Source organism: Sturnira hondurensis, unplaced genomic scaffold, assembly GCF_014824575.4.
Source record: "Sturnira hondurensis isolate 20B ecotype Veracruz unplaced genomic scaffold, ASM1482457v3 Scaffold0006413, whole genome shotgun sequence".
In the NCBI taxonomy this organism is placed as follows: Eukaryota; Metazoa; Chordata; class Mammalia; order Chiroptera; family Phyllostomidae; genus Sturnira; species Sturnira hondurensis.
In genome coordinates this window covers 19,972,052-19,992,563 of record NW_028079044.1, presented here as the reverse complement: position 1 = coordinate 19,992,563, position 20,512 = coordinate 19,972,052, and the positions used below count along the sequence as shown (strand labels likewise).

The window sequence follows — 20,512 nt, the reverse complement described above, 5'->3', positions numbered from 1 at the left end:
TACATACGTACCACACATATACATATGTGTGTAGTTACAATTTACTTGTGAATAAAGATTCTCAAAAATCAGGCAAATACATGCATAGCAGAACTTGGAGATAATGACTCAGTAGAGGAGCCCTATGTCCTTGCTGGGCCCCATCATTCCACAAGCCTTATTTAATCTCACTCACCTGGATTGCCTCTTGCTGCTTATTTAAATCTTTTTTTTTAACAAGCCAAAGATATAATAACAGCTTATTTAAATCTTTATTTTGCAGATTAAGTTTGCCCCTCCTCAGTGATGTAGCCTGGTGGTTCTCAATTCTGTTTGTACATTAGAATCACTTGTAAAGGTTTTATTGTTACTTTCAAAAATTATTTTTAATGTTTAATACATTATACATGCACAATGACACTTTTTATTACTGAATTTTTCAGACATACAAAAATAGAATGAATAACGTAATCAACTCCTATGTATCCATCACCCAGCTTCAACAATTATCAACATTTTGCCACTCTTGTATAATTAAAACCACCCTTCCTCATGGGGTATTTGAAAGCAAATCTATCTCTAGGAGACTTTTTACAAAATACATAACCACTTGCTTTTACTATACTGAAAAAAATTCATGATAAGTCTTTGTGGAGCTTTAAAAGGAAAAAAAAACCTAAACCATTACCCAGATCTCACCCCTAGCAATTCTGATTTAATTGGTTTGGGTTGAGATGGTATACCAGTTTGTTTTTTTTAAAGCTCCCTAGGTGATTGTCATGTCCTTCCAGGGCCGAGAATCACTGAACAAGCATCACTCTGATCTCAGAGCTCTCTTCAATTTGAAATATGGGCAGCCTATTCCAATTGACTGACTTTCTTGATATCCTGCATGAACATGATGGTGACGTGTGATATGGCTCTGTAAATACATGCAGTTATATTGAGCATACCGTCTTTGACGGGAGAGCCTGACTCTGAAAGTCAGGATCTGAATAGCATGTTTCATCATAAAAGGGCAGACTAGACCCTTACTAGGAAGGTACATCTTGGGACAGGGCAAGCATTTACTATCATTCCACTGTGTGACTGTAATTCTGTACGTGTGAGAGAGAGTGAGGGATAGTGAGGTCTCCCTGTACACATGCTTCTCCCCCACCCCTTCCTCCCTTTTAATTTCTCTGTGATTGTGACTGGCTGTGTTTTAAGGCAGAGCTTCCTTTATTCTTTAGGGATTTATATATCATGAACTGGAAACTGAAAAGTATCTCTTAAGGTGGAAAGGGAGTGAGATGTGGCTACTGTTTTTCACCTTTAGATTCTCTTCCAACTTCCTACCTTTGAGGTGAAATGGGTAAACTGAAAGTTTTTCTACTGAAAATTCTTATATTTCTCCTTCTCCCTTCTAACATTGTACTTAGGTAGGCATTTATTTTAATTACTAAAATGTCATCCCTTCACATAAGGGCTCTTAGGCTTACTGTAGCTTTGTACCTTTCAACTCTGCAGGAATGCCTCAGAATGTCAATTTTATCATTTATTATAGCAGTTCAAAAATGCTTGTTTTCTATCTACAGTGGCCCAAGAACTTGTGCTCAGCATTGGGCATTCAAAGAGTTCATATGGGAGTATTAAAGCAGCATGGTCCCCATCTTCGAGAAATGCAGTTTGTCAATGAGAAAGATACAGAGTTTCAATTAATATACTGAGTTCTAAGATTAAGGTACCTACAGGTTGCTGTGGAGGCAAAGGGTCTAGAAAACTGGACTTGAAGTCACCACTGGGCAAGCAGCTTATAATTCAGACTGCTTCTGTATGACTAGTCAACTTCTGCTCATTGAAGGGTTACTTATCTAGTTTCCTTATTGTCCTTTCTTTTTTGGAATTTGGTCTTCTAAGGTCTGGATAATTCTTCCTCTAGCCTAGAGCCTGTGAACAGAAGAGAAGTAAGGACTCAAATTTACTTAATTTAACCAGGCATTGTTGCTGCAGTCCAGGGGAGGAGATTAAAGTTGTTAGGTGCTTCTCCCGTATTAGTGTGCATGCTTAAGATTTTGGGGTTTTGAGGTCAACGAAAGAGTTGCTCTTATAGTGTCCCTGGTTTTAGTAGCTGAATGTCATAAAAAAGTATTGCTTTGCTAAATGCTACTACATGTGAGCTATTTTTTTTACCTTAACATCACATAAAAAGATTGGCAGGGCTCAAAAAGAAAAAAAAGAGGTAGCAACTTAAGGGAAAAAACTAACAGTGGGGGCCCTGGCTGGTGTAGCTCAGTGGCTTGAGCACGTTATAACCAGAGGATCACTGTTTGATTCCCAGTCAGGGCGCATGCCTGGGTTGCAGGCCAGTTCCCAGCAGGGGACCCACTAGAGGCAACCAACCATACATTGATATTTCTCTCCCTGTCTCCTTCCCTTCCCCTCTAAAGATAAATAAAGAAAATCTTAAAAAAAAAAAACAAAACCTAACAGTGGGTTGTTCTTTTCCCTTTGATATTGCAGAGTTGATTATACTTGGGTTAGGATTTTGTTTTTTTAACTCAGAAATCTTTTCTGTGGCACTTTAGAGATTATGAATAATAGGTATTTATCAGGACTCCACTCTGAGGATACTATACTTAACAAACAATACTATTTAAATAATGTTGGCATTGGTGAGAAGAGAAAGTACTTCCAGAATGATGGAGGTGGGGGTTGGTGGTGATGGTGGCAGCCAGCTGGTGGTTTCCAGTCACTAGATTAGGTATCCGTGACCACCAAAGATGGCATGAATTAGGTGCTGGGAAAGGGTTGGTTTATTATCACTCTTGATACTTGACCTAGGCTTCTCTGCATTTTAACTAATTTTGTGGGTCTGGCCTCTTAAGGAAACACCCTTTGTGAGTACATGGTGTTTCTTTTTTAAAAAACTAATCTTGTCAAAATGACTGAGAAATATTTAAAACTATTTCATACTAAAAAATTAAATCATCCATGAATCTAGCAGCCAGAGGAAACCAAGGAACCTTTGCAATGTATCTTTCTAATTGGTTTTGGAAAATAACTTTAAAAAAATATAGTTTAGTTTAGAAAATTGGGAAGTTCAGAAAAGCACAAATAGTATTAAAAAATCACCTATACTAGACCTTGCAACAGTGACAACTGCTAACATTCCTGCTAAGTTCTCTATTTATCTAGACATTTGTGCATGCTTTTTAAAATCAATATCGAATCATATAGTAAATAATTTTTTAATCTGTTTAAGCTACACTATGAATATTTTCCAATGTCATTAAATCTTTTTTAACACTACTTTTAGTGAATGCCCAGTATGGCACCATATGGATGTGCCATAACTCATATAACCAATTTTCTACTTTAGGTTCTTCCCAGTATTTTGCTAATGTAAGCAATCCTTCCTTAATCTACCTTGTAGATAAACCTCTGTCTAGCATCATAATTATTTCCTTAGGATAATTTTTTTTAAGATTTTAATTTATTTATCTTTAGAGGGGAAGGGAAGGAGAGAAGGAGAGAAATATCAATGTATGGTTGCCTCTCGTGAGTCCCCTGCTGGGAACTGGCCTGACTGGGAATCAAACCACGATTGTATAGTTCGCAGGCCCGCACTCAATCCACTGAGCTACACCAGCCAGGTAAATTTATAGTTGTAGAATTACTGGGTTTTGATGTTGACTGCTGGATTGCCAACCAAGCAGGTTATAGGCTTTATTTTCCTTATACATTCACAAGTTTGTAATTTTAAGACTTTTACAAGTTTTATAAGTAAAAAACAAAAACACACAACTTGTTTAAATTTGCATTTCTTATATTACTAGCACAATTTAACAATTTTGACATCTTTCTGTGTGTGTGTGAGAGAGAATTACCTGTTAAACCTTTGCCCAATTTTCTTCTGTTGAATCACTGAGGTTTTATCATGCACTTCAGGATCTGGTAAAGCAAATCTCTATACTTCCTCCCTTCTTTTTTTTTTTTTTTTTTACCATATTCTTAGCTATTTTCTTCAGTTTCTTTTTCTTATAATTTCTATAATCAGTTCCTCAATTCCTCATCCCTCAAATTGTAGGGGATTTTAAAAATCAAATAATTCCAATATAAATTAGCCTTAAAAAGTTAATATTTACATATTAGATCTTTCCATCCAGGATTTGGTGTGTGTCTTCATTTATTCAGAAAATTGCAAAGTTCAGAAAAGCACAAATAATATTTAGAGATCTCTTTTCCGTCTCTAAATTTTGCAGTGTTTTTGTGTTGATCTTGCACATTTCTTGTAAAAGGTATTCCTGGGTTTACATATTTTTTAATTGCTATTGGTTTCCCATTGTAACTACTAATTAATTATTATTGAACAAAAGAAAATTTTTAATCTTTCATTGTTGTTATATGCCCTTTTTTGATCATACCGCTGTTTCCCTCTCTTCACTGGGAACTCTTCTGGGTTTGAATGCCTTTCAATAAGCCTTTAGCAAGTGGAGACTGACTGAATGCATTTAAGCTGCAGCCCGTAGTTCAGGGGTCAGGTGCTAGAATGGACTCTTTTTTCAAAAGAAGGCTCTACCACCTCCCTTAATAGTAGACACTCGTTTTTCTGGAATGATACACATGCTGGCTGGAATTAGGCAGCTGGTCTACAGAGATTACCTCTGTCAGAGTCTTCTGAAACCCATGACAAAAGATTTGTGTGTGTGTGTTCTGTGGGGAGGACTCAGCAGTCTGACATAAGCTGTTATTTTCATTTGGTCAAACATTATTTCAGTAGCATCTGGTCTGCCATGTGAAACCATTTCACTCAGTTCTCTACTGGCAGGGTATTCTAGTTCATTGCAGGTGCCTGTACTTGTTTATTTGGGGGTTTGGCTCTTCAAATAGCTAAGCTCCTTCACTCAAAGGGATAGGGAGCCTGACTTTTGCACTGGGCCTGAATTGTGGTATACATATGCACCATTCTTACTGCTTCTGAACACCTTAAGCACATTCATATTTCATTCTAGGATGTTGCAACAAATCCACATTGCCTTGTTGCCACATTAGGCTAAGGACAAGGCCTGATTATTGCAAGGGAAAAATACAGGTATGTTAATATGGTCTATGTGGATGGTGTAGAGGAACACTCAGATTTGTATCACTAGAATCTGTCTTTCCTCTTGGATAGATGGCATCTGTCCTTGGAAGAACTTGGAGAAGAGACATACACTGGTTATTCAGTCAATTTCCAATCCCCTACCTGGAATATTGGGGGGCATTCCAACATTAATAGTCAAAGGGTGAGATGGAGCTAGCTAATGCTAATTATCATACATAGTTTGTATTTTTTAACTGGGCTCTAGAAAGGAACTATTAATGAGGCATACTTATGTATTTCATACTTTTAATACAGAAGTCATTTTATAACTTAAATGTGGCCACCCTGAATTGCTGCTTAAGCACTGTTCGCTGAGTGTCACGTTCCCACACAGCCTGCATACATAACAGCCTTTGCATTTTTTACCGAGATTACTATCAGAATTCTGAAGAATCTTCAAAACCTTCCAGAGTTTTAATTAAGTTAGTAATAATTACACATTTGGCAATTTTCTATAAATGGATCATTTTAGAAAAGGGAAGAGAGTAGTGTTTTTTCTCAAAACATAATTTGTAGTCTTCATCAAAATTTTTGTTTAACCCATTAAGACTTTGTTCTAAACCCAAAATCTGGGTAAGGTTAGAACCTATAATCACTTTGAGGGAGTAATTTTTGATCCCTTAGGATTTGTTGTTATTTTATACTAAATAACTTATTTTTCACTCTGGCTGGTGTAGCTCAGTGGATTGAGCGCCAGCCTGAGAACCACACGATCACGGTTCGATTCCCAGTCAGGGCACATGCCTGGGTTGCAGGCCAGTTCCCAGTGGGGGGACTCACGAGAGGCAACCATACATTGATATTTCTCTCTCTCTCCTTCCTTTCCCCTCTAAAAATAAATTTAAAAAATAACTTATTTTTCTCATCATACAGCTCATGTATACCAATTTCTGATATTATTTTTATTCACCTCCAATTATCCTGAAGATTTATAAAGCTATTTCATTGGCTAAGTCTGTGTCCACATAAAGGTAGGAGATAAGATGGAAAAACCTTAGTGTTAAATAGGCTACTGTTGATATAATTTTTTTCTGCTTTGGTTAATAAACATAGGCCCAATTTTAATAAAAACGAGAACTCAGGTTTAATGTATCATATTCTTAAGTAAGGCTTTCCTCAAAGAGCAGGGATGTGGATTGCTAAAGACACAAGATTCTACTCTTAGGTCAACATTTGCAGATACGTAATTATTTCTACTATTTAGTGCAGAATGGAAGACTTGGTTTCTTCCATTATTTGTTAATGAAAGAAACAGAACAGTTAGACACATAGGAGGTCTCCAGTATGTGAATAAATGAATGTGACCTATTTGGAAAGGGAAAAAAACTTAATTATAGGCTCTGACAGCTTAAAAACCTTTATGGAGAAGTTAAGTCAAACAAGATGTAGTTGAGGCAAATGAAGAAAGAGGGCAAAGGGAGTCGATTCTAGAACTTTCAGTAGGAGCTGATATTTGTCATGGTCTGAAGGTTGCTCAGATAAATAATTCTGCAATAATTGTTTATTCCATGTTCAATCACTCCAAGTGATTTTAAGTACCTCCAAGGGAGGGACTTGGTCTTACCCAACATTGTATCACCTGCACCTAGGAAGTCTGCAGTGCATAGTAATCCTTTGAGAAATGCTGGTGGAATAAATGAATGAGTCCAGTGTATGTTTCAAGATTTCCACCTGTGAACCTAATAATTATCTACCCTCTTCACTCACAGGCTTCCATCCTGTTTGCTCCACCATGACCTTATAATTCTTTTTATATCTTTTTTCACTTTATGATGAAAATCTGAGGGAGAGAACTCATTTACACCTTCAGTGAAGACGACTAATCTCTGATAACAATACCTCCCTCACAACACAGACACACACATATGCATACACCTGATCTGATATCATTCCCAGTCTTGACTATATCAACATCAGGAAGAACTTTAGGGTTAACACAGTAAGTTCAGGAGCCCTACCTGCAGATATAGCACAATCTACCCATAGTCTTACTCTTTTTGTTGCATCTGTTCCCCAGCTTACCAGATCTGCTGGTATGAGAGAAAGAGACATGGGTAGAATCAAGGAAGCTTGAGTCTGGAGGCAGAATAAAAAGATCAGCATTGAGGATTGTCTGAGAGCACACTCGTTAGCCCAGGCACCTCTGTCACTGCAAGAGCTCTGCCAGGAGCTACGCCTCAAACAGCCCAGAGCCTCTTTAATAACGATTTCCTTCACTTGTTCAGTTTTATATGGTTCATAGTTGACAAGAGTTAAGGAAAACTAACCACACAATTGTGTGGCATCAAAATACATTTTATATTTAAATCTTTAATGTATTTGGAGTTTATTTTGATATTAATCTCCCCACTCCCCTGCCATTTTCTGACTAATCCATTCTTTCCCCCAGGATTTACAGTATTATCTCCATTATATGCTAAATTCATGTCTATTCCTAAGTTTCTTCCTGGGAATTTTTTATTCTGTTTACCTGATTTGTTTGTCTAGTCATACATTATTATACAATGTTTTTAATTATTGAAGCTTTATAATACAATTTAATATCTAGTATAGCACATTCCTCCTCATTCTTCTTTCTCAAAAATTTTAGCAGTCACTCATAAATTTCTTCTTATACATGAAGTTTATACTAATTTCCCACTATTAAAAAGAGTACCATTGGCATTTTGGGGGAGTTATGTTAAATTTGTACAGACTTGGTAAGGTTGACATTTTTACTTTGAGGATTCATATCTAGGAATGTGCTATTTTTTCCATTTATTCTAATTTTCTGTGTATCTCAGCAAAGTTTTATAGTGTTCTTCCCAGGAATCCTTCCCAAACTGTTTTAAGTTTGTTCTTAAATATACTATCCTTTCTTCTTGCTATTGTACATGAGATATTTTAGGGTCTCTGGATATGGATACACATCTAGAGATGTGCTTGGATTTCCAAGATCAAGACTTTTTGCCCCTATTTTTGTTTCCTTTGGCCACCACAGCAGAGATGTAAGAGGGGGGCCCAGGGCATTTTGGATGCTTCCTGCCCAGTGCCCATGTCCCTCCTTCCCCTGCCTCTACATGATGTGGGTGCCCACAAAGCAGTCTTTCCTTTTGCATGCAGTAACTTTACAAACTCCTCCTTGTTAATTTTTCATTGTAAAAAGGTATCTTTAACATAAGCAAGACCTTGTTTCCATAGAAAATGGATTAGAATTTCCATGAAATCTTTTAATGACAAATGATGTCTATTTTAAGAGTTTAGTGATTGGATTTTACCAGATAGCCTCTATTTACCTAGTGAGACACTTGGAGTTCCCTACCAATTTTAAAAGGAATATTATAGTGCTGTGATGATCTGTATTTGCTCCCAGCAATTATCCTTCTACACATGAAGCACAGATTGAAAGAATAACTGCTACTATATATGGAGCACCCCATGTCAGACTCTGTCCGAGGGGCATCCCTACCTTGTCTCAGTTAATGCAACAGCCCTCTCAGGTGGGCATTGCCATCCTCCTCCTGCTGCTGAGGAAATGGATGCTACATGGAGTAAAGAAATTTGCTCAAGGTCACACAGGGATTAAGGATCCCACATCTTTATTCTTAATCACGATACTAATATTTGGTTATATAGAGATTGACAGATTCAGAATTTAAAATAATTAATAAATTTTAGATACTAAAAATTATTGAAGAAAAGTTAGTTTGTATCTAATTTAGTTATAATTAGTAATACTCAAAGTGCGGCCTATAACTCAGATCAAAGATAGGTTTTTTCATGCTACTGTAAACCAAAGGTATATCAGTCCATTCAGAATAATTAAAGCAATATTTCTGAACAGTCAGCAGGTGAAGTTGGTCAAAGTTCATGACCTAGGGACAAAACATCTGGATCACTACAATAAGAGGAGGCAGTCAAGAGACAGGAGGGAGCCAGGATTTGACAAAACTCTTCTACTGGGGGAGGGAGCTGGGAGGCAGCTCTTAGCGACAGAAGAAGGCCTGTCTGAAGAAGATATGATGGGAGGAGATGTAAGGAGGCGTCAGATCAAGGTATCTAGTGGCTTTCTATGAAGGATACATAGCAAAACCCCTGCCTGTTCCCCAAAAGGAAGTTAGACCTGGTTCAAAATGGGACAGTAGGCCCCTCCTACAAGACCAGAGCTCTGGGCAGGAGACTAGTCAAGGACTGAGGAGGAAGAGCTGAGACAAGTGCTTGTCCAGTTTGCTTTAGATCTGGGAGCTCCATGGGAGCCCAGGGTGGAATGAGTATATGAGAGTGTCTCTGGTATGTGTCTTGTGTCTGTGTGTGTGTGTCCATGTTTGTGTCTCAGGGTTGAGGATCCCCAGTAGGAGCTGTTACAGAGATGTCTGTTTGCTTTTTTGTCTGGCTCAAGAATTTAATTTCACTACAATGTGTTGGAACTGAGCTTGCTTCACATACCTCATTCCTGTCCTGTGTGTGGCCCAGGCACCAGCAGGGGCTGTGTCTGCAGGCAGGTGGGCAAGGGCAGCCATCAGGCTGCAGGAGTGAGGTGCTGGAAAAGGCAAAGGCAGGCACTGCCACAGCCAGAAGCTGGCTCTGGATCTCTACAAAATCCAGAGAGCATTTTGGTCCTATTTTCATAAAACAAGGCCAGAAAACACTGAATGAACATGTATTGTCCTCAGCGCAAATTAGTCAAATTGCTTATTTCTAGTTTCATAACTGGGAGTGTTCCTCAGAAACCCACATTTGGGTAGTGAAAATCATACTTTATGGGCTAGGCTCCCTGTGTAACTAGAAATGACGATGCATGGACAGATGACTGTATTATACTTTTATCAGTAGACAAACTTCCTTAAAAATTTACATACTCATATCTGTAGATAAATCCACATCATAAAAAGACTAATTATGACACTGTTCTGAATCATGCAGTCTTTGCAAATAACAAGCAGACTAAAAATGTCCAAATTTTAATTTTTGAGCTTTTTTCCTAACTCAATGAATAGTCTGTAAACTTTGTATTAAGTAGTAAGGAATAAGTTGGATGACTGTGTAAGTGACTGATTATCATTTCCAATGGTGTTTCTAGTAACATGATCTATTTTCACTGCTCTTTTGGAATATTATTATTATCCACAGTGAGCAAGTACATTTTACACATAGGTTCTGGTTTTCCCCACCCACCCCTCGCCCCCTAACCAATGCAGTAGTGGAAGGAACAAATACCTAATGTGAGTCTTTGCTTGTGACTAAGACACGTGGATAGGTTTTCAGAGCAAGTGGAAGTCTTATAGTGTAGTAAGGCATTTGTCCCATTAAATCTTCCTAGTTCAACCTGGCTGGTGTAGCTTAGTGGATTGAGCGCAGGCCTGCGAACCAGAGGATCGCGGTTCAATTCCCAGTCAGGGCACATGCCCGGGTTGCAGGCCAGTTCCCTGCAGGCCAACTCCCAGCAGGGGACGCAGGAAAGGCAACCATACATTGATGTTTCTCTTCCTCTCTCCTTCCTCTCTAAAGAGAAATAAATAAAATCTTAAAAAAAAAAAATTTAAAATAAAAAAAAAATCTTCCTAGTTCAGAAATGAATGTTGTTCTTCTCAAGCTTGCCAAGACTTAGGGGGCCCTTGGAATATCTAGGACAACTCCTTCAAGATCCAGAGGAAGAAGGCTCAGAAGCAGATGAGGCCGGGGCTCAAAGGATGTCCAATGTACTACTTGTTAGATCTGCTTGGGTAGGAGCGTCTGAAGTCTTGATCTGAAAGGTGTGAGTTGATTTTCTTGGTCAGTACCATGCACATTGACCTGCTGTAGAGCTTTCTGAGGCAGTTTTCTTCTTTTGGTCTGCATTCCCAACTTTTGTTAAGACAGTAAAATTTTTAAGAGAGGAAAAACTAATTTTTAAGGTTCTCTTCAAGTACAGCTGAGGGTAGCCTCCCAGGCTCCTAGGAGCTCTGCTCAGGTCATTGTGTGGGGGCAGTGGCCATGTGTCTAAAACCCCAGGATCCTGAGCACTGCTGAAGGTGCAAAGATGTAGTAGAGATGGACTCTGTCCTTGAAAAGCTTAAAGTCTACTTGACTAGAGGCATAATCCACTCAGCAAACATGTATTAATAAGCATGTGGGCCCTGGCTGGTGTAGCTCAGTGGATTGAGTGCGGGCCTGTGAACCACACGATCGCGGTTTGATTCCCAGTCAGGGCACATGCCTGGGTTGCAGGCCAGTTCCCAGCAGGGAACTCACAAGAAGCAACCATACATTGATATTTCTCTCCTTCTCTCCTTCCCTTCCTCTCTAAAGATAAATTTTTAAAAAAAGCATGTGGGAGGAGGAGGCACTGTGGCAGAACATCAATGATTAAGCCACAGTCCCAACTTTCTAAGAAGTTTGCAATGAATGGTTAAATGACAATCCCAGAAATTCAGGCAGAACAGTTAACTTTCCAATTAATAATTTGAACAGATAAGTACTCAGAAAGTGGAATTGCTTCCTGGCTGGGTAGCTCAGTTGGTTGGAGCATTGTCCCCAGTACACCAAGGTTATGGGTTTGATCCCCAGTCAGGGCACATGCAAGAATCAGCCAATGAATACATAAATAAGTGGAACAATAAACTGATATCTCTCCAACAGAGAGAGATATTCTTAAAAATTTTTTCTTAAAAAATTTTTTTTCTTAAAGGAAAAGGAATTTCCTTGGGCTGGAATGGCCTATGAAGGCTTTAAGGAAGTAGCGAGCTGAAGAAAAAACTCTGCATCTTGGCCATTTTTCACATTCATAGAATCTCACAGGTTTTAGAATAATGCCCAAAACAAGATTTCAGTGAAGTATTGATTTCCAAAAATTTAGAAACGTTCATACTTCTAGTCAGTTTGTGACGGAAGGCTCTGCTTTCTCTTTAGTGTGTTGACCGTGGTTTCTGTTTCATGCAGCCTTTCTCCCTCTCACACTCTGTCCTGTGGCTCTACACCGCCACTCTCCAAGATACACCTGGTTATCTCCAGCCGCTCAGCATGCTTGTGAGTGTAGCAATACCAAGGGTGTACTTTCTCATTATTTTTGAAAAATATATTTAACTTTTGAATAGCAGTAGTTTACATGGTTGAAAAACCAAAAAGTATAATACACTATTCAGTAAAGAAATTACCCCCCTTTCCTCGTCCCAATCTATTTGATGACTTCTCCCCGTCCAGATACTGTTACTAGTTTCTTATGTATCATTCTGGACTTTGTGTCCAGTACAAGAAAAAACATGTAATTTTTTCCTCCATATTATATGCAGTTTGCTTTTCTTCACTTGGTATATCTGAGAGTTCTTTCCTAATAGCACATAGAGCACATTCTTATTCTCTTTTCATAGCTGCATAGTACTCCACTGTAGAGATGTGCCATAATGTATTTAATCAGTTCCCTACTGATGGACTTTTGGGTTGTTTCAGGCTTTGCTGTTCCAAATAAAGCTGTCATGAATAACCACACACATACATCATTCACATGTGCACAGCAATGATACAGTTATAGTGACTCAGTGGTCCTGACTGGGAAAAGAGAAATACGGCTTCAAAGGATTCTCACCCTGACATGTCACTATTTTCTGAATTTGGATGTTCTCTATGGGTCACATCATTATCCAGAAACCTGGTTATTGCCTAATAATAGCAGATATTAGTTCCTATCCTGACACATGTATTAAAAATAGATTTAACTGTAGAAACCATAGATTTTGCTTCTCCCTGGTTTTCACTAGAGTTGTCTGGTTTTAAAAGCTATATATTTGGTAAGGGGGTCACTGGGGGCATTTGTCATCACTGGGCCTGGGCAACTTCATACTCTTAGAATTTGTTCTTTAGGGGTACCTTCTGGCCCACCATGAAATTCTCAAATGCTACTGTGGTCTTGTTTTTATAGACGGGCCCATCTTCGCTTGTGCCTAGAGAAATTGAAGGGGCTAGTGCCACTTGGGCCTGAATCAAATCGACACACTACGCTGAGTTTATTAACAAAAGCCAAATTGCACATAAAGGTAAGTGTGTCCTTGAGATGCCTTTTTATCTGTACCTGTCTAGTAGGGGTTTGTTTGTTCTGAGGCCAGCAAATGTGTATCTGCAGGAAAGTCTTCTCTGAGCTCTTGCATTCTATCTCTTGGATGAATCATAAGTACCCAAACTCAACATGTCCAGACCCATCTCAGTATTTCTTATCCCAGGCACCAGAAGTTAAGTGGTCCATCCAACTGTCATCTGATTATACAAGCCAGAAACTCAGGGTCCTCCTTGTTAGCTCTTGCTTCTAGTCATATATCTAAGTTGTCTCCAAGACAGCCTTGTCTCGTTCCCTTTTCACCCCATCATCATCTGCTGTGATAAACCCCTCAAGGCCTCCCTCTAAGCTTATCTCCATGCTTCCCAAGAACAGTCCTCCCTGAGCTCAAGTCAGCGTGTCACTCTGTTTACAATTCTTCTGTGGTCAGGACACACACTACCCCTGCTGTGCCTGACCTGGCCCACACCTGTGTGCAGCAGCCTCCAGTGCTGTTACACTACCCTCTCGGCCCCAGCCCTTCCTCCAGTCCCTAGCATTTGTCATGTTCTCTGACCACAGGGTCTTTGTACATGCTTTCCCTCCTTTCTTTCCTGTTAACTTCTTATCATCCTTCATATCACAGCACAGGTATCACTAGCACAGGGAAGTTTTCCCTGACCTGGTTACCTTCTTCTTGTGCCAGGTGGTCCAATACTGGATCTCTCTCTCTCTCTCTGTCTCTCTCTCTCTGTCTCTCTCTGTCTCTCTCTGTCTCTCTGTCTCTCTCTCTCTCTCTCAGCACTTGTCACAGCTGGCATCCAATGGTGGTTTACGTGACTGTTTGGCTGTCCCCATCCTGAGACTGTAGACTCTATAGGGAAGGACCCAGTTCTTTGTTTTCACCTTGTGTCCCTAGTACTTCCCACAGGGTCTGGCACAGAGGTGACTTTAGCACGTAGCTGAAATAGCAAAGGGTGAGTAAACTATATTCAGGCTTTTGAGAACCACAGCCCAAATCACTGTGTAGCTTGTTTTTATAGTTAAGATTGGATAAATACCACTTTAAATATGGTTAGTAGGCCTGCATGCATGACAGTTCTAGGGGGGGAAAGAATCTCTGTTTAGAGCAAAACAATCACAATTAAACAATCTTCTTAATTATCTAAAGAATATGAGAAGCTAGAGGACAGATCTATAAAAACAAGTGGTCTATGGAAATGCATTTTCTAAGCTCTTATGTTGGACAATTTGGAATCAGGACTTCAAAAGGGACTATTATTTCCTGCCAACAAACAGAAGTTAATTGAGATTTGGCATGACACAAAGAAAGTGCTTCTGTGATGGGGACATGTACTTGAATAAACACACATTTAAGGGGAAGTCTGTTTCTTAAGCTCCCACCACATGCAGTGCTCTAGTTCGGAGATGGGGTGTTCAGGGTGTCACTGCAGACAAGTGAGAACCAGGTTGGGAGTTCCTGCCTGCAGTCTTTCCAGTATCAAAATTGAGGGGTACCAGGATGCTAGACTGTCGGATGTCGGAGCTTACCCCTAGAACCCCTGTGATGGCACAGCTACAGCACTGTCGATGCTGAAGCTGTTAGTGAAGACAGGAGTCAGTCACTAGCCAGTCAACTTCCTGTCTTTGTGAGAAGCTGGACAAGTGACACGCTAAATAGCTTCTGAGAAAATTGGCAGATTTCACTGCTAGAGGAAAATGCAGGGTCATTACTAATTTTAAAATCTGCCTGTGAGCTCCAACAACTACCCTTTGACTTGCAGAAACTTGAAGATTGTGACAGAAAAGCCATTCACCAAATAGACCAGCTTCAGCGAGAGCAGCGGCACCTGAAGAGGCAGCTGGAGAAACTGGGCATTGAGAGGATACGGATGGACAGCATTGGCTCCCCCGTCTCCTCAGAGCGCTCGGACTCCGACAGGGGTGAGCCCTTTTCCTGCAACCTCAACCACCCTCTCCCTTTTCCTCTCCCACCTGCCAGGGGCAGAACAGAGAAGGAGCTAAGAACCTGCTTTGATTTCGAAAAGTTTAGTGTGGCCTTTAGTTTAGTAACTACTGCCTCTTTCCTTTTAGGAGTTAGACACCAGTGTCCAAAGACGAGCTTGACTGGAGTCACTTTGATTTTCAGCCTGAGTTTTCTGAAGAATGCCTTCACCACAGTGTCTCTCTTTTGTCCTCCCACAGAAGAAATCGATGTGGATGTTGAAAGCACAGACTATCTCACGGGTGAGTTGGACTGGAGCAGCAGCAGCGTGAGTGATTCTGATGAGCGGGGAAGCATGCAGAGCCTCGGCAGTGATGAGGGCTACTCCAGCTCCAGCGTCAAGAGAATAAAGCTCCAGGACAATCGCAAGACGTGTCTTAGCCTATAAGAGAGAGTGGTCACTTCGGCTGCCCCCAGATGGTTCTCCTTGTCGGATCTGATTAGGTAGTGTATTGGACCAGCCCACAATCCCCTTGCACGTAAACTTCAGTGTACTACCCTTACCAAAATCAGTTTTGTAAACATTTTCAAGGAAGTGCTTAGGGTTGTGGGTTTCTGATTTCATCTACTAGCTTCTCTTTCTCTCCATAAAATTCGTCTCTGAGAGACTGTACATTCCAATCAATTTGAAGCACCCAAAAATTCTTAGAGCGAATAAGCAACTTTCACATCTCAGCAATTTCTCCCTCTTGTTTACTGTCCCCATGTAGCCTACCAGACCTTTTAAAAGTTTTCTGGCTTACTATGTTATTTGCCTAGCAAAAATGTACGGATGTGTCTTGTGCTTAGTAAACTGAAGGAAACAAGCTTCTAAAGTTGAGATTCTGATCTCAGCACTCCAAAGTAAGCTTTGAAGGGGGCATTTAAGAGCACTTAACCATGGACCTCAACTGGAGTGAGGAATTAGGAATACCTCCAGAAAACACCCTTCACACACCCCTGTGCTCATTCCCCAGACTCGCGTGTGGATGGGAGCAGTATTTCTCACTCTAAAATGGACACCTGGAGAGCATGGCTTTGGGGTTGCACAGCTTACAAAAGTTCCAATATTGTTTGTTCTCACAAACAAAATCGTACAATCTATATTTGTGCAATGCTTTTGGGACCATGCTGTGTACTGCTATCCCCAAGGCTCATTTCTTCTCAAAGTTTGTTATGCTACTTGTCTCTGGAACATTTTTTTTTCCTACCTCAGAGATAAAGGAGATCTCCATTTCCCACTTAACACAGTGATTATGCCTCTTTTTTCCCATAAATAAGTGACATTTGGTCCAATTCTAATCTATTTTCCTATTTAACTTTCAGCAATAACTGAGCTTTGGCACTAGTTGAGCTAGTAGCCATCATCAGTGAAAGGAAAAGTCCACATTTCTACTGTGTTGCAGGTGAACAGGAGGGGCTGGTACAGTGTTACTAGAATTCCTCTCATTATTTTTGGATGCACCCAGAAACAACTTTATGGAGGTTTTTGGGTTGATAGTTTAAAAGGCTGATTTTTCTTTTTGGTTATGATTTCTCCTTTAAGTGGTCTCCCACTTTGTAGCATTTTTATTTAAGCTAAAATAGAGCACATGTATATGTACATAAGACACATTAAATCTATAAATACTATTTATTCATTTTATATAAACTAATGTAATGGAAAATAAATTCTTATGACTTTGTGCTTTTATAGATGTTCTAGAAACTTTGTATGTAGGTATCTACCAAATTGGTTCATTCCCCTTATTTTTGCATTCATATTTTTGAGGTCTTGATGTTTTCAGCCTCTGGCTAATCTTTTTCATTGAATTTAAACCATTTGTAAAATCTGTGATGCTGAAACAGAGTGTATGTCACAAAGTGATGAGAACATTCCTAAAATCCACAGACGCACTGCAACCTAAGGGCTCAAGGGCTGAACTGGTAACGGGTGGCCACCCTGTGCCCCCGCTGGCCTGCGGTCTCTAGCATGCCACAGCCTCACACTTCCTCCATCACCTCCACCTTCCACACAACTGAACATTCAAACACACTCTATACAGAAGCTCATTCTAGACGTGAAGAGCAATGTAAACAAAGCAAGATTACTTCTGTGTTTTTCTTTTTAAAAATTCAATATATTTAAAGAATTTAAATTGGAAGTAGTGGATTGCTAAATTATCCCAAAGTTATGTGTAACTCTTCTGGTTTTGTTCTGTTTTTTCCTTCATTTGGGCTTTGGGTGGGGGGCGGGGAGGGGCAGGAGACACGAAGGATTTTTTTTCACTGTTGGAACCTTTTCCAATTACCAGCTGAAGATTTGCACTGAAATACAACTTGTATGCCTTTGCATTTTTTAAGCCTGCTTCCTGAATCTAAGCAGAGTGATAGTGTTCAAAGAGCCAGCTCAGCCTGTAGTATGTTTGAAAAAGATGTATCTGCACTTTGAGGTCCCTTTTGAATGCCATTCGCCAGACCTCTCAAGCATTTTGTTTAATTGCTATGTTCAAGCGCCTCACAAGTCCACAATAATGATGCTGGATGGCATCAAAAACTCAAGACTTCGGGAAAAGCCTGTGGGCTTGCAATGGGGGTGGGAAGGGAAAAAATTTGTGTACTTGTTTAATTTAGAAATAAGGCATCTGAGATATGCCATTATTTTCTGTGTTTTAATTGTGCCTTTGAGTTAAAATGCATTTTTGTCTTTTGGTTAAAATATGAAATGTACTGTCCCCATATAAAACAGTAATTATTTGACCTTTGCACTGTTTGTCTGGTCCTTTTCAATTTGACTGCATAGCAATGTGGAACTTGATCGCTACATTTTTAACGCACTTGTGAAAGACTGACACTAGGGTTAGACATTACTTTCAAAACTCCAGGTAGACTGAATCAGCATGCTAGATGGGCCACTCTCTGACCAAAACTGTAGCCTTCAGGACCAGCAAACTCAGCCCAAGGCAGCTAATCCCCTTCCCTCCACGGCTGATGGACAGCCTTGATTCACCAATCTGTCCTCCCATTCACTGATCCACCAGCTTGACTGTTAAGAGCTATACAGTCTTTTTGGTTGTTTTGGGATTTTTTTCCAGCAAAATGAAAAACCTTTCTATTAGGGTTGTTGGGGGGAGGGGATGGGCAAAGATATAAACCCCAGCCTTTAAGATTTTGACAATTGTATGTAATAGAGGTGTGTATAAATATAGGCACGTGCATATTTTTATGTGAAAATTGATTTTAAACAAATCTAAACTACATTCTTACTGATACCATTGCAATGCAAATGGGAAAATAAGCATTATGTAGTCCAATTTAATTTTATGCAGTGAGAAAATATATGTGTGTGCTTCTGTTAACATCCCAGAAAACATAACTGTCCATGCCTGGTGGCTTAGAATGGTGGGCCGAGCACCCAGGGCATTTTTGTTTGAGTTTTCTATTGCTAAGCAGAGCTCTTGAATTTTTCAAGGTGCTGATAGCAACTGCTGGCACCTTTCTCTAGTCACAGACCTAATGCTAGGTAGCAATTCAAAGAGCATCACATTTTGTTGTAGCAGGACCTAGATTCTTCTCCTTGTCAACCCAAGACTAAAATAATTTCAGTGTTCATTCAGAATTGAGCACTAAGTAGGCCCTGACCCTGCAACTGGCCACTTGAGTGTTTTTTTTTAATGGACATTTTCATTTAACCTCTACTTTTTTCAAAAGAAACAAAAGGACCTTACCTAGGCTCCCAATGGGCCTCTCTACTTCATCCCTGAAGTGGCCAAGAGCAAATCCTAGGGTGTGGGAAAATAAAGTATAAATTGGGTTGGATTGTGATGTTCAAAATGACTGTCTAGCAATACCTTGGGGCTTGCTAATGGATTTTGGGGTTTTTTCTTCTTGCCTTTCTTCATCCTTTAGAGAGAAAACTTATTTTTGCAAAGTATATACAACATACTTTTAGGTTTTTATACCATTACTGTATTGGCAAGAATATCACTTTCTTTGTGCTTTGTATCTATTTATTCCCCCAAATCTTGGTCTTCATTTGTTTTGCCAAGTTTCTTTGTCTTCCCCTTTACCTGCCCTGTGTGTTGAGCACCAGGAAGTCAAAGGCTACAAGGCAATTTCCTGCATGGTGATCTACGTATTTTCCTATGTCTAACTCTTAGATGCAGTATGTTTAGGTAGCTGGCTATTCATGATCTTCAAAATCTTTTCTGAAAGAAGACAACCCAAAGGCCTTTTATATGAGGTGGTATTTATTCTACATGATCAGATATCTTTGCTTTTGAAGATACCTGGGAGTTGGGGGAAGGGGTATAATATGTGATTTATCATGTTTTTTTTCATTAATATTACATGGGGGATCCTCTTATATTCTTCTGAAAGAAGAAATAATTGCCTATCACTACCAGTCAGCTATTGAATGGCTGAAGAAAGGGAGTATCTTTGTCTCCTCTCAAAAATCATACAATAGGAATCAGTAAGACACCCAATTCTAACATTTATTGAGATTTTTTATTTTGATTTCCTATTCTCTCTGGGGGGGGGGGGTTGAGGGGGTGTTCTTCACTTTACCTGAGAACCAAACTTGCCTTTACCCCTTGTCTCTAGAATTGGTGCTCTGGGAATGTTGCTGTTAACCACCAGCGTTGGGGGCCATCTTCCTAGTAGTAAACACAGCTTAAACAGAGAGCAGATGAGAGTATGCAGTTCTGTTTTCCAGATGTTTCTTTATGTAAATACGCCAATGTAAATCCTGTGTCAAGACATAGAGAATGGTGCTTTTTACTACAGTTAGCACATGCATTTTTAGAACAACTATGTGTTTTAGAGAATCTTTGCTGTGTATATGTAAACCTCTGTATTCAACTGTTAACAAATAAATTATTTCATTATTAAAGAAATCTTGGTCCTCCTGATGTTTTGTACCCCAGTTTAACCTCTCATGCTTTTTACTTACAAAACTGAATTAATTAGATTCCTCTTTTCTTTCAATTTCATGGAAAATTCAATGGCCAAAAGTTTTTAGCACTTGGATCCTGTGATAAAAATTTCAGCTGTGTGGATTTGGTTGCACCTGTTTGTTGATCAGAACTAGTAACAGTACAGGCCACTCCACTTACCATCAGTGTCCCCTGCTCTTGCCCTCACTCTTGGCTCCTTCATTGTGACCCCTCTGATGCAGGCAGCTTGCTGGGGCTGCAAGACAAACAGGACCTCCTTTTCTTTCCAGCAGCCCATGGTCTAGTGGGAAAGATGACACCAATGTAGTTAGTTGCAGAATAAAGTTGTATAGGGACATGCTATGAGAAATCACATAGGTGGTGGCATTTGAGTCGGGCCCCAGAGATAGAGTGGGTATTTGCTAGGAGAGGAGACTTGCAGAGAAAAATACATTCAGTGCAATGAGGCAGATGTTCAAGGAAGGGAATAGCTCCTTGGGGCTTGGGTGTGGCTTGGTGGCTGG

General features: G+C 39.8%; 1 protein-coding gene and 1 long non-coding RNA gene across 10 annotated transcripts in view; one reads left to right on the top strand and one right to left on the bottom strand.

The window, feature by feature from the left end:
- MXD1 (MAX dimerization protein 1) overlaps positions 1-17,663 on the top strand; it is a 44,760-nt gene extending 27,097 nt beyond the window's left edge. For all 4 annotated transcript variants that reach the window (XM_037048169.1, XM_037048170.1, XM_037048168.1 and 1 more), the window contains 3 exons: positions 12,978-13,092; positions 14,873-15,032; positions 15,294-17,663. In XM_037048169.1, coding sequence (XP_036904064.1) covers positions 12,978-13,092; positions 14,873-15,032; positions 15,294-15,481 — 463 coding nt within the window. In that variant the 3' untranslated portion in view covers positions 15,482-17,663. The remainder of the gene's footprint in view (positions 1-12,977; positions 13,093-14,872; positions 15,033-15,293) is intronic.
- The window catches only part of LOC118988505 (uncharacterized), a 156,878-nt gene continuing 136,766 nt past the window's right edge, over positions 401-20,512 (bottom strand). For 2 of the 6 annotated variants that reach the window (XR_005066786.1, XR_005066787.1), the window contains exons 4-5: positions 20,169-20,289; positions 19,564-19,801 (exon numbers count right to left, since the gene is read on the bottom strand). This is a non-coding gene — a long non-coding RNA (uncharacterized LOC118988505). The other 4 variants (XR_005066792.1, XR_005066791.1, XR_005066790.1 and 1 more) reach the window with 4 other exon arrangements.